Source organism: Lipotes vexillifer, unplaced genomic scaffold, assembly GCF_000442215.2.
Source record: "Lipotes vexillifer unplaced genomic scaffold, Lipotes_vexillifer_v1.1 scaffold1274, whole genome shotgun sequence".
NCBI lineage: Eukaryota > Metazoa > Chordata > Mammalia > Artiodactyla > Lipotidae > Lipotes > Lipotes vexillifer.
Window position 1 is genome coordinate 324,082 of NW_006782180.1, and position 11,959 is coordinate 336,040.

Below are 11,959 nucleotides of genomic sequence, written 5' to 3' on the forward strand. Positions count from 1 at the left end.
GATTTGGGGAAAGGAAAGCAAGAGGCTTGCCACACCCCAGGGTGTTTCTCTGAATGTGGACACCACACCCAGTCTGTCCAAGGCCCTCCCAATCATGTGTGCTCACTTCTCCCCCGTGCTTCAGAAGGGGACAGCAAGGATGGAGTCTTAGAACAAGGACACTGGTTGTGAGTAACCATTTTCTGAGCCTCTATTATATGCCATGGTGCTTTAGACAACAATCTCATGGAGTAGATATTCACTTCCCCATTTTGCAGATGAGGAAAACAAGGCCCAGGTAGATGCATTAAGAACTGGGTCCAGGGCCACAGAGTGAGTTAGTCGCCTCTCCCGTCACGCCCTGCCGGCTTGCCGAGGGGTGTGGGGGAGGGCAGGGGTGGCGGGTCCCCGGCCCTGACCTTCGGTCTCCCGCCCTCTGCCTCACGGCGTGGGCGGGGGCCGTGGTCCTCGGACGCAGCAGACGCTCTCGCTTCGCCTCCTTGGCGTGTGCCTCGCGAGCGGTCCTCCCCGCGTCGGTGGGGGGGGCCGTCCCGCCGCTGCGCTGCGTGCCCCCTGCCGGCGCGTGAGCGTGCCTTGGTTTGGCCCTCTGTGGTGCCCCTGGATCGCTCCAGGTCGTCCCTCAGGTGCCCGAGGCCGAGCGGTGGTGTCGTTCCCTTTATCCCAGCGTGTTCCTCGGGGTCTCCACCGTGGTGGTGTGTCCCGCGAGTGGCTCCCTTGGGGGGGTCGAGGCGGTAAGGGGCGTGAGGCTTGCCTCCGCTTCTCTCTCTTCGGCGGGGGACAGGTGCCTCCTCGTCGCCGTCGTCGCCCCACACGGCCGTGGGTGCGATCGCGTTGGAGCCCGGGGCTTAGCTATAGAGGTAGGGTGGGGGGGCTGCCGCGCTTCTCGGGCGTGCTCCCTCCTACCGGAGCCCGGGGGACGAGCCCGGGGAGGGGGGGGCGGCAGAGGTTGTGCCCCGCCACCCCCCCCCCACGGCTGAGGCCGCGCACGCTCCTGTGGGCCGTGTGCTTACCCATACCGCAGACCCCCCCCACCCCTCCCACGGCCAGTCGTGGCCTTGGGCCGGCTCGTGGAGCCGCCCCCCGTGGGCCCGAAGGGCAGAGACGATGGGTGGGGGATGACGCACCCTCGGTGAGAAAGCCTTCTCTAGCGATCCGAGAGGGAGCCTTGGGGTACCGGACCCCCCAGCCGCTGCCCCTCCCAAGCGTGCAGTGGCCACGATGGCGACTGTGCCAGAGCACGTGGGCAGCAGAGGCCCTCGCCCTCCCTCGCCCCCTCGCGGGAGGGCTTGCGCCGGCCCCGCGGTGGGGCCGAGCGCCGCTCTTTGCCTACCGCGGCCCGCGCCTCCCCCCTCTGAGTCGGGGGAGGGGTCCCGCCAGGCCCGCGTCCGGCGTCCGGCGCGGGGCCGCGCGTGCGTGCGCGTGTGGTGACCCCCGGCGGCGGCGGCGGCGGCGGCGGCAGCGGAGGCGCCAGCCGCTCCAGCTGCAGGCGAATCTAAACGTTTGCTTTCGGCCAACATGCCCTCTCCACGCACCTTAGTGAGGACTTTGCCAAAGGAAGGAGGTGAGGAAATTGGAGGAGATCGGATGAAGGGGCACAGAAAGAAACAAAAATAGAGACAGAAAAGAGGGGGTGGCGATGGTGAAAGGAAGTCAGTCGGGCCTGAGGGGGCTTATGCATATTTAAAGAGCCCCGATTTTAGTAGTGACTTGTTTGTGAGCAGGCTTGAGGAGTCGGGGAAGTCAGCAGAAGGCAAAGAAGTCCGTTTTGTCAATTAGATTCTGTGAGGACTTTTCGAAACACCGAATACCCTGAGTTGGCCTTTAAAAATAAATAGACCGGTCGGGAGGAGTTAAAAGAAAAGTTCGCGGCGAGCTCAGGGCTCTTTTGTGGGTCGGGCAGGCCATTCTGGGCCTCTTGGGCCAACAAGGCCGGGAATCCGGTCTGCTTCCCTGTCCTGGTTTGCCCGGGTGATTTCTGAGTACTGCGTTTGGAACTTGGCGTTTTACGCCGGAGCCAGGGAAGAATTTGCGGCGCCGAGCTCTCGGCCCGGATTATCCTATAAAATGTGAGTGTGTATAGGGGTGGGGTGGGGTGGGGGCGGCGACGAGCGGGGTGCGGAGCCTCGGGGAGGGGGGAAGGGGAGGAGAGAAGAGCAAAACAGCAGGAGAATCGGCCCGGAATGTGAAAATTAGAAACCTAGAGCTAGGTAGAAGCTGCCTGAAGTCGTCTGTATAGCCCCGGGCCTAAAAACCAGCAGCCAGACCTGCTGCTACTCTGGGATCTAAAAAACTACCACGACCACTAATAATAATAATAATAAAATAATAAAATCTGGATCTAATTGGGTTAAGGGTTAAAATAGTTCAGATGTTTAAAATTCCAATGCAAATATATGACTTTGTTAAAGATCCCGGTTTTGAGCTTGCAAAGTGTTAACCCTGGGCCGCCGCCTTTTTAATTTTTGTTTTTATTTTTTCCTTTTGTTTAATTTTTTAAAAAGAGCCGCGGGGTTTGTTGTAACCAGACTCCTCTCTTTCTTGCCTTTCGCACCAGGGGAGAAGCCCTTCAAGTGCGAGTTCGAGGGCTGCGACCGACGCTTCGCCAATAGCAGCGATCGCAAGAAGCACATGCACGTGCACACGAGTGACAAGCCCTATCTTTGCAAGATGTGCGACAAATCCTACACGCACCCCAGCTCGTTGCGCAAACACATGAAGGTAATCGCCGCGCTCTCGCCGCCCGCCTTGGAGCCAAGAGCCCGCTCAGCTCTTCGGCCGGGGTCGGGCGGCGAGTGGCAGCCGGGCGGTGGCAGGAGCCGGCAGAGGCGGAAAGGCAACGATTCCTCTCTGCTGACTGGGGCTGGGCAGAGAGGGCGGGGGCTGGAAGAGGAGATGGGGGCACCCAAAGGCGTTCTAAATTTACTGTTTAATAATAAAAATCAAAAGAAGTGAGCACTCTAGCAGAGGCCGCGACTGATGGGGAGCCAGGACAGCCCAAGCGGGATGATGCTGACGAACGAAGCTGCGGCCTTGGCGGCTTGGCTGGCAGCGTTGGGCAGAGAGTTGGGGTCTTGCACGCGGTCCTGAGTGCTGGCTCACCTAACCCTGAGCAAGCAACGTTCAGCGGCTGCCGTGAGGACCATCTCAGGCTCTGGCCTCACATCCAGCCTCCCCCTTCCTAGATATTTTCTTTTGTTGAGTCCCCGGGGCACTGTCCCTCCGCAGAGCCCAGCCTCTGCAGGGCCGAGGCGGGGCAACCAAGCCCAAGTCCCGCGGGTCCGGCCTCCCTGGAGTTCAAGGGGATCCAGGGCTCCTGGGGGAGGCAGCGCGCGGCCTTCATCCCCCCAGGCGGCCGCCGCGGCGGGTCTTTATCTCCGTAAAAACGCGACTTTATTCCCGCAGGTCCACGAATCCTCCTCGCAGGGCTCGCAACCTTCGCCGGCCGCCAGCTCGGGCTATGAGTCCTCCACGCCGCCCACCATCGTGTCTCCCTCCACAGACAACCCGACCACCAGCTCCCTGTCGCCCTCCTCCTCCGCGGTCCACCACACAGCCGGCCACAGCGCGCTCTCTTCCAATTTTAACGAATGGTACGTTTAAAATCAGAAACAAAACACCGAACAAAACCCTATTTAAGAGACTGAGCACGCACACACATACAAAATATTACTGAAAGAACCCTGAGCATCAAAAGAGTCCCCTCCCCACCCCCTAATCCTATTTTTTCTAAACCTGCCGATAGACCCAGGACCGAGTAAGAGAGAAGCACCAAACCTTCACATTTTTTTTTTCTTAGTTTGGCAAAGGCTTGGTAGCCAAGGGGTGGATGGGGGGTGGAAGAGAAGGCGGTCGCCTGACCAAATGCCGCCAACCCCGAGGGCCAGTTTCTCCTGGGAATCTGAACAGGCTCTCTGGGAGTCGGCTTTTTTTTTTTCTTTCTTCTTTGCATTCTTGTAAATACAGAATTATTAGCTTAAAACTGTACTGTTGGATTCTGTATATAGTTATATCTTGGTTGGAACGGGGAGGGTGGGGTGGGATCGTGGCGTTGTGGTCTTTGCATTGGGGAGGGGGGAGGGGCTGGGGGAGGGCGGAGGGGGGAGGGGTGGGCGGCCGAAAGCCAACTGTTTGTACTGAATGGCAAGAATGTTCTAGTAAATGTGTACCAAAATGTGAATTACTTTGTACGATTACAGTCTCCACGTCGATCTAACAGAATATTATTGGTATTAATGTGCTTTTTTTGTATAAAGTGCAAACATTTCGTCCCAAAGTCTAAGTACTTTAGTGCAGTAAAATGTTGTTTTCACGTCCTGTCAAGAATTCGTATAGTACGAGCCTGGATCTGCGTGTCAAACTGTTCCATTTGTTTATGTAAAGTGATATTAAAAAAAGATATAAACTATAACTGTCCGTTGCTTTTGGCAAAAGATACAACCACATAATGTATATAATTCCTAGTTTCCATATTTATCCGCATGTAAAGGGCCGGTTTATTCATGTTACAGCTATTCAATATTTATGGCTAGAAGAACTCGTATGTACACTTTAGTTTCCAGAACTGTTTGGTAACCTTTCGTACGTTATTAAAGATTCTTAAATCTCAGTGATTGTGGTAGGAATTTCTTCTTCATCCCCGGCAACCTGCTGCCTCTTCTGCCAGCCTTAGTGGGTCTTGGGAAAAGCTCACCAGTCTTCCCTTTCTGTCATCGCAGGTCATATAAACGTGATAAATGAACGCTACCCTGCTGGCTCTCCGAGAGGGTGTAATTAGTATTTATATCAAAATTTATGAAACAAATTTTCGGCCGCAGTATAATTTAAATGACCTTTGCAGACATAGAATAACAACCATAAAAATAACAGAAATAGATTGCGCAGGCGACATCAATATTAATGTAGGCGAATTGTCAGAAGCTCAAGGACTCGCTCTGCAGCTTTGCAAATGAACTTGCAGCCAAGGGTTCTGCTGTCCCCCAAATTAAATTCCCCGAGTTGAAACCAGGTTGCAGATTTACAATATCATATTTTAAATTGCTGTCTTCAATTAAACAATTTATGGCTATAATTAATTTTCAGGATGTCGATGCATGCTTTTCCAGGCCTTCCTTCTTTGTACAAAAGTAAACCTCCATAAAGCATTTTACTTATATTTCTTCAAACGTGATGCTAATTTAAATTACTTCCTGTGATATGTTATTATTCCTATAATTTTGCCAGTTATTAGTTCTCTCAAAAATACATATAGGGAAGAGAATTATTTTATGTAATTTGATTATCTTTCTATCTCTTTTATTTATTTCTCATTTACTTAAGAAATTTGTTCCATTGGTTGGCGTTGATACAGTAAATTTGTAAATGAGAAGACAATATAAAAAATCTAAATTACTTGTGCTTAATGACTGTAGCAGAACGCCTTTTCTCTAAATCAGATTGTCTTTCTTGCAGTTTAGTTTGATAGATTTGCAAGCTATGCTGCTCCCTCGAAGTTAGCTGCGTTGGTAGGAACGTGAGCTTCTTTGTCTCTGGTTGTAGCTTGCATGATCGCCCCATTAAGCAGACAGCGTAGCCGGAGATCACAAATCAGGGCCTTGGCTGTAGTTGCAAGGGTGCTGATGTGTCAGAGCACAAGACGGAAACTGACCTCACTGTAGGCAAGTAGGAACCCAGACTTGCATCTTTAATATACAATGTTATGTGTGACTCTGAGAAGGAAAGCAAGAGGGAAAAACCCTCAAGAGTATGAAAACCCCTTAAGATACTCATATCTGTTACGAAGTGTACCATTGACCAATTCCAAAATCAAAATGTTAAATTCACTTAAAATTTTTTTGACTCGTCCTTTCATTGCTTGCTATTTGTATTTGTCACTTTTAGGCAGCAAAGTTTTACTAGGTACGGAGGGGATTTGCTACACTTTCTGTAGCACATCAAAAACTAGAGACAGTGGTGTTTAACTTTTAAAAAATTGTTTTTATGATCTATAAGAGTAAAGATCAACCTTTCATGAAAAGAGCGCCACCTTGCAAGGTTTGGTGAGATTTAAGGAAGTTGAACACCTAAGCAGAAATTGTTGCTGGTTCCGAAAATCTGTGAGACTATAAGCTGGCCCCAGTTGGCTCTGAAGGTTTAAAATTAACTAACAGCATAGTAGTTGAAGTGATTCCAGACATTAGGGCCAATAATTAATAAACATAGAAAATAGCTCATCTCTCTAGGAAAGAAAGGTAAACACCTCAATTAATAATCCTTCCCTTTCCTTTAGAGATTAGAATGTCTGGGAGTCTGATATAAGTATAATAATAATAACAACAGTACTTTTATAACTTTGTTAGTGTATTTAGGAAGATAGTCAATGAGTGTATTTTTCCTTTGACCATTCCTGAAAGCAGTTTACTTCAAATTTGGAAATATAAATGTCTCATTATTTGTTATGTACCTGATGCCCTTTTAAACTTTAATAACATAGTATAATAATAAAATATCATACTATGATATATGATTTAAGTAGGATATTTTAAAGATAAATTTTAGGGATAAATGTTTACTTCAAAACTACTCCATATTAAAAACTTTTTTAGACATTGAATGCCAAATAATTTTTTTTTAGAAAACCATTTGAGGAGTACTGTGTGTGTGTGTTTGTGAATAACCTCACTCACCAGAAAGGAACTTTATAGTAGAAGCCAATATTTATGCCAGTCCCCCTTATGCATTCTCTTCTCCAACACTTATCCCAAAGAAAAAGTTATTAATGTTGTAGGTTGCCTGAAATAATGCTTCAAACTTAAATGTAGTCTATTATTTTGCTGGTACCTTTAATGTTTGCTTCTTGGGATGTATTCTTTCTACTTTTCTTCATGGGCTATTAGGTTTTGAAATACATGAATGTGAACAGCAAAATATATTGTTAGACCCTATTTAGCAGGAGCTGAAGATGCTGCAAATGGCTGTTTTGTGTGTGTAGCTGTGGATTTTGATTTAGGCAGAAAGCCGTCCTGGTTCATATTTTGACTGCATTGTTTTCTATCACTATCAACTGATTAGAACAGCTAACAAGTTATTAAAAAGTTATATTGCGTCAACAAAAGATGCCTGACTACAAGCAACCGTATTTGAGAAATGAAGAGAAATGAGTTGTGGTATGTGTGTATGTGTACATTTATAGAGTAAGCATGTAAATATACAAGCTCCATTTATATGGGGGCTAAGTAATTTTCAAACATTTCAGATCCTTTGTTTTCTTCTTCAAAAGCTACCCCCAACTGCTTTAAGCGTTTGCAGCTGATGATTTTGATTTTTTAAAGTCAAGCATTCAAGTTAACCTTTAAGAAGCAAACCACCTCCAAAAGAAAGATGTAACCTTTCAATTGCCCCATATGCTTATCATTTTTTTTCTTTTTCTTTCTTTTTTTTTTCTTTAGCTGACAGTGTAAATAGCACTAACCTTCTTTGCTCGTGGGCCTGGCATTTAGATGGTTTTATTTGCTGATGGTGAAGTTTTCTCAGAACTTTTAAAGGGCTGGCAACAGAACTACATTCCCCAAATACCTTGCCCAGCCCTGAAACCTTCTTGATGTTCCCTTTTAGAGGTCAAGTTGTAATCAGTGTCCTGGTCCCCTTGTGAATCAGTATTGGTGGAGTTGGTACCTGAGCATACTGCTTTCCAGGAAGCAGCTTGGGGAAGGCTCTGGTCCTTAAAGAGAAGCACCAATTTATGATGGGCTGGGAGTAACTATATGTGGTCTGGCAAACTCAAAATGAAGGCACTGAGCTTGTGCCTTTGATTATTTGTGAACCAGATATGAAGTCAGCAGATTCACAGCTCGCATTTCTTATTTTTTTTCCAACTTAAAATACTAATTACAAATTTATCTTGTCCTCTCTAGGTACAGAGTTCTCGCTTGCTCCTAGCATCAAGTGTAGCTCTTAGAACTATGTGTTCATATTAGGAAAACAAAGTGTTGTTTTCATAAAATTTGCCACAGTTCTTATTACTCTCTGGTTTTAGAATTCTTGAAAACAGAGTGGCAGTGGAAAGATTTATCTCATCTATGCCAGGCCAACCTGGTTCATGTTGCTATAGGTTCATATTACTCAGGGTGCCGAGTTTTGTTTTTTTTTTCCCAGCTTTTTACCACCCTATTCACTATCAGTAATATGTACCCATTTAAACTGGTTAGATGTAGAATGTAAGATTTTATAAGAGTAACTATACAGCAATCTCTTTTTTTTTCAAATGATAATCACTAGTTTGGGGCAAGAAATAAGAAAAAAATGGTAATAACTTTCTATAGCATGCCACATTTGAGCCTTTTCCTCAAAGTTTATTGCAAGTATAACGGCATAATATACACAAAATATGAGCAGTGTTCTCCATTAATCGATGCAAGTCAGGTTCATTCCAGAGTGTCTCACCAAGTAAGAGGAAACACCATCAGCCCAAACCAGGGGCTATTTTTACCATGCAAGCTGAATTCTGGCATTAGTTCCTAACGTTTATTTCCACTTTAGAGCAAGGAGCTAAAACAGTATGAAGTTTCCAATTGATGCTATACTGGAGGTGGGTTTTTCAAGAATAAGAAACTGAATTTAGCTATCTAGTATGGAAATGACATTGCTTGTCAATGATACTAGAGACTTCCATTGTCTGTCTCTTGTCCACAAAATTTTGACTGCCTCTGATATTGCAGGTCATTTCTGTAAGTTTATGCAGAAGAATTCACGGGTTGTGAAACTTATACAGTGATATTTTCACCTACAGCATACACAAGCATCAACTATTAAGCATGGATATAAACAGATGGGAATTATATCTCTCTAAAAAAAAAAAAAAACAGACGTTCGAAGGCCAGCGACCTTAGCAAACTCAAAAAAAAATTACGATTATTTTGCTTCTGTCTTTTGTGTAATAATCCCCGTTAAGCTACAGAAAACTTAAGGACATAAAGAAGGTGAGAGAAGCTTACATCCTAACTCCTTAAAATTTTTTTTCTGTCTATCCGGGAAAATCCTAGCCTCTGGCAAAGAAAGCTGAAAACTGTGGAAGAAGGTAAAACCACGAAAAAGGATAGGGGTGGGTGAGTCTGTGCGTCAAGGGAGATTTTTGTTCTGGAGAATTTCTTGAAAATATATAAACACAGGCTTTGGAGGTGAGTTTGTGGCGGTGGGGTGGAACAGCAAGACTTCCCCCACAGCCCCTCCACAGAAGGCCTGGCGACCAGCGTTTGAGGGGCCCCTTGCGCCACCCTGCAGCCCTGCGGGGAGCCTTCGAAGTCTCTGCCGCGGGCTGGGACTGTGGCTGGGAGAGCAGTGCGCAAGCGCGGCCCTGGGCCCGCGGTTCCACGTGCTAATGAATATGCATGAGGCGCCCCCGCCCCCCGCCCACAAGGGCCGCGGGGAACAGCTCTGAGGCTCTGGCCTGCGAAAGCTGCTGGCCCGGCTGCCAAAATAGTGCGGCGAGGAAGCTGCACGTGTTTGTTTTGAAACCGCACTGGTTTAAGTGAGTTCACAAAGCCAGGCAGACAGTGTAGGCTCCAGCCATCGAGTGGGCCGGCAATCTCCTCTTCTTTAAGGGCCGCCCCAGTGCACTACGAGCCCTGCCCACTTAGGAGCTGTCCTCCTCCTGTCCCCTTCCAGGGAGCTGGCACCCTGGCAGTTCTTCTAGCTCTTTGGAGAAGACGTCCCCTCCAGTCACCTGGCCCCCATCCAGTCACAGACCCCACGCCTGAGGTGGGAGGGCAGGGCACTAAGGGTTTTCCTATCACCCACCCTCTTTCTTTGCTCTGATCCAGGCTTGAGTGTCCCCTGTCTTTGTCTGTCTCTCTCTTTCTCCCCCTTTTCCTTTCTCTCTCCAGGTTCCTATTCCTGTGTCTGGCGGTCCCCCAGCCCCTACCCACTCATGGCGGGGGTGGGCTATCAGCCGCTTGCTTGAAGGATTGATCTAGGGTTTTCTCTCGACCCTTGCCAAATAAGACTCGTCAGCTCACACATGTTTAAGAGCTGGTATAGTCCTGTTGAGCTCAAACGTGCTTACATGGTGCAAACGTGACAACTGGTGGAGGAACTGCCCTGGCCACGAGACCTGGAAAGTGTAGGGTGTGGTGAGGGAAACACAGAGTTCAGGCGCTGAGCTATTGCTTCCCCCTCCTGGTGACATTCCTGGGGGTCTGCACATTGCATAATATTTTGTGGTCAATGTACTGACATTTCCAGAGCAAGTGCCTAATATGTCTGGTGGAGTGACCAACACCTGTAAACAAAGGGGAGGGGTAGTGGAGAGTCCCTGGGGCACTCTATCCTCACACCACTGTCTAGAGTTATGCTTTTGGGTGTCTTGGTCAAAAATCCTAGGTCCCATGACATCAGAAAATGGCTGCCAGACAGGTTCCAATCCTCCTCTGGATTTTACTTTCAGCTGGAGGGACAGACCCATTCCATGGGGCCCACGCCTCTCACTTCCCTCACTGCTAACAGGAGAGGCCTTTTGTCACTGCCTGGTTCGCACTGCAGCTAATCCAGGGCCAGCTTCATTCCTGCCAGTTCTGAGATCCGGGGGCCATAGCATCATTTCACCTGACAGCCACCACTCGCCACGTCTTCAGCTTTGAACCTGGAGGTGTGGCAGAGGGGTTTTGGAAACGTTCCTGCTAGGAGAAGTCCTGTCCTCCCACCCAGCATCCGAGTCTGGGAGTTCAATAACATAGGGGTGGCCCGAGAAGAGCTGCCGGGGACCTGGCCCAGGGAGGCCTGGCAGAAGCCAATCAGCCTGGGACTGGTCCCAGGGACTCGGTGGAAAGGGGCTGGCTCACCAGAGTTCTCTTGTCCGAGGTCCCCGGAGGACTGAGCACCGGGCGTCTAGTTAGGGGCAAAGAGACCTTCCATCCACCGAATCCCTGCCACAAGGGCCACCCCACAGGAAACCCATTCCCGAGTTGGGTCCTTTTATGTTTTGATATGTTGGGAGAGGGGGGCGATCCAGACTCTACGAACTCCACGCTAATTATGAAGACCTGGGTCGGGCTCGCTCAGACCAGCTCTAACCCAGCGTGGGTTCCTGCGTTCTTGCCCAAAAGGCCAAGGCCCAAAGAACCCTTTGCATTTGGCGGGGGGCTAGAGGGAAAGGAGGGGCGGGGCGGGAGCAGGCCGGGGTCTGCAAGCCGGCAGCCCGGCGCGGCGAACTTGGGGCTCCCGCGCTTGGCCGCCGCGTCCGTGCCGGCGACGCGGTTGCCCTCTCCGGGCCAGAGAGCGGGGACGCCCCTTCCCCGCCCCTGACACCCCCAGCGCCCCCGGGGTCGGCGCCAGAGTCCCCGAGGCCCGGAGGCTCTGACTTCAGGCGGCGAGGCGGGCTCTGGGGCCTCCCCGGGCCAGGCCGAGTTTGGTCTGCGGAGGCGATAGCGGGGACGGGGGTGGGGGGCGGGGGGCGCGGGCCAGGGCCAAGGAACGAAGGACCCCAAACCGGACAGGCGTTTTCCTTCCCACCCCCTTCCCCCCGCCCCAGCCGCGCCTCAGTCCCTGCCCAAACTGCCCGTCTCCGGTAGGACTGACTGTCTGCCCGGCCTCATTCTGCTGCCAACCTTGCCCGAAATCTAGACCCCAGACCCGGTAAGTCGCGTTCTTTCCCCCATCCCGTCCCGCCACCTTCCCGGCGGAGTCGGCCCGCGGCTGCGTGTGCGCGAGGGGCCCGAGGCGCGCGCCGAGAAGTTGGGCTGACGTGGAGCAGCCGCGCCAGCCTGGCCTCTGCGGCTGGTGTGTAGAAACGCCGAGCGCCCCAAGGTAGTCAGAGATGTCGCGGGGCTCCCCAGTGAGGAGGGACCGAAGAGGGTCCAGCCTCGCTCTTCTGGATCCTCTTTGTCCCTGTGGACAGCCACTAAAGCTATCTTTTAAGAATAAGCTTTCTGCTGGTCTCTAAAGTGTGTGTGTGTGTGTGTGTGTGTGTGTGTGTGTGTGTGTGTGTGTG

General features: G+C 50.0%; 1 protein-coding gene across 1 annotated transcript in view; it reads left to right on the forward strand.

Annotated features, from left to right (window-relative positions):
• ZIC1 (Zic family zinc finger 1) overlaps window positions 1-3,700 on the forward strand; it is a 5,834-nt gene extending 2,134 nt beyond the window's left edge. Inside the window, exons 2-3 of the mRNA XM_007455022.1 lie at window positions 2,555-2,718; window positions 3,403-3,700. Of these exons, the coding sequence (XP_007455084.1) occupies window positions 2,555-2,718; window positions 3,403-3,600 (362 nt within the window). The 3' untranslated portion in view covers window positions 3,601-3,700. The remainder of the gene's footprint in view (window positions 1-2,554; window positions 2,719-3,402) is intronic.
• The last annotated feature ends 8,259 nt before the right edge of the window (window positions 3,701-11,959 follow it).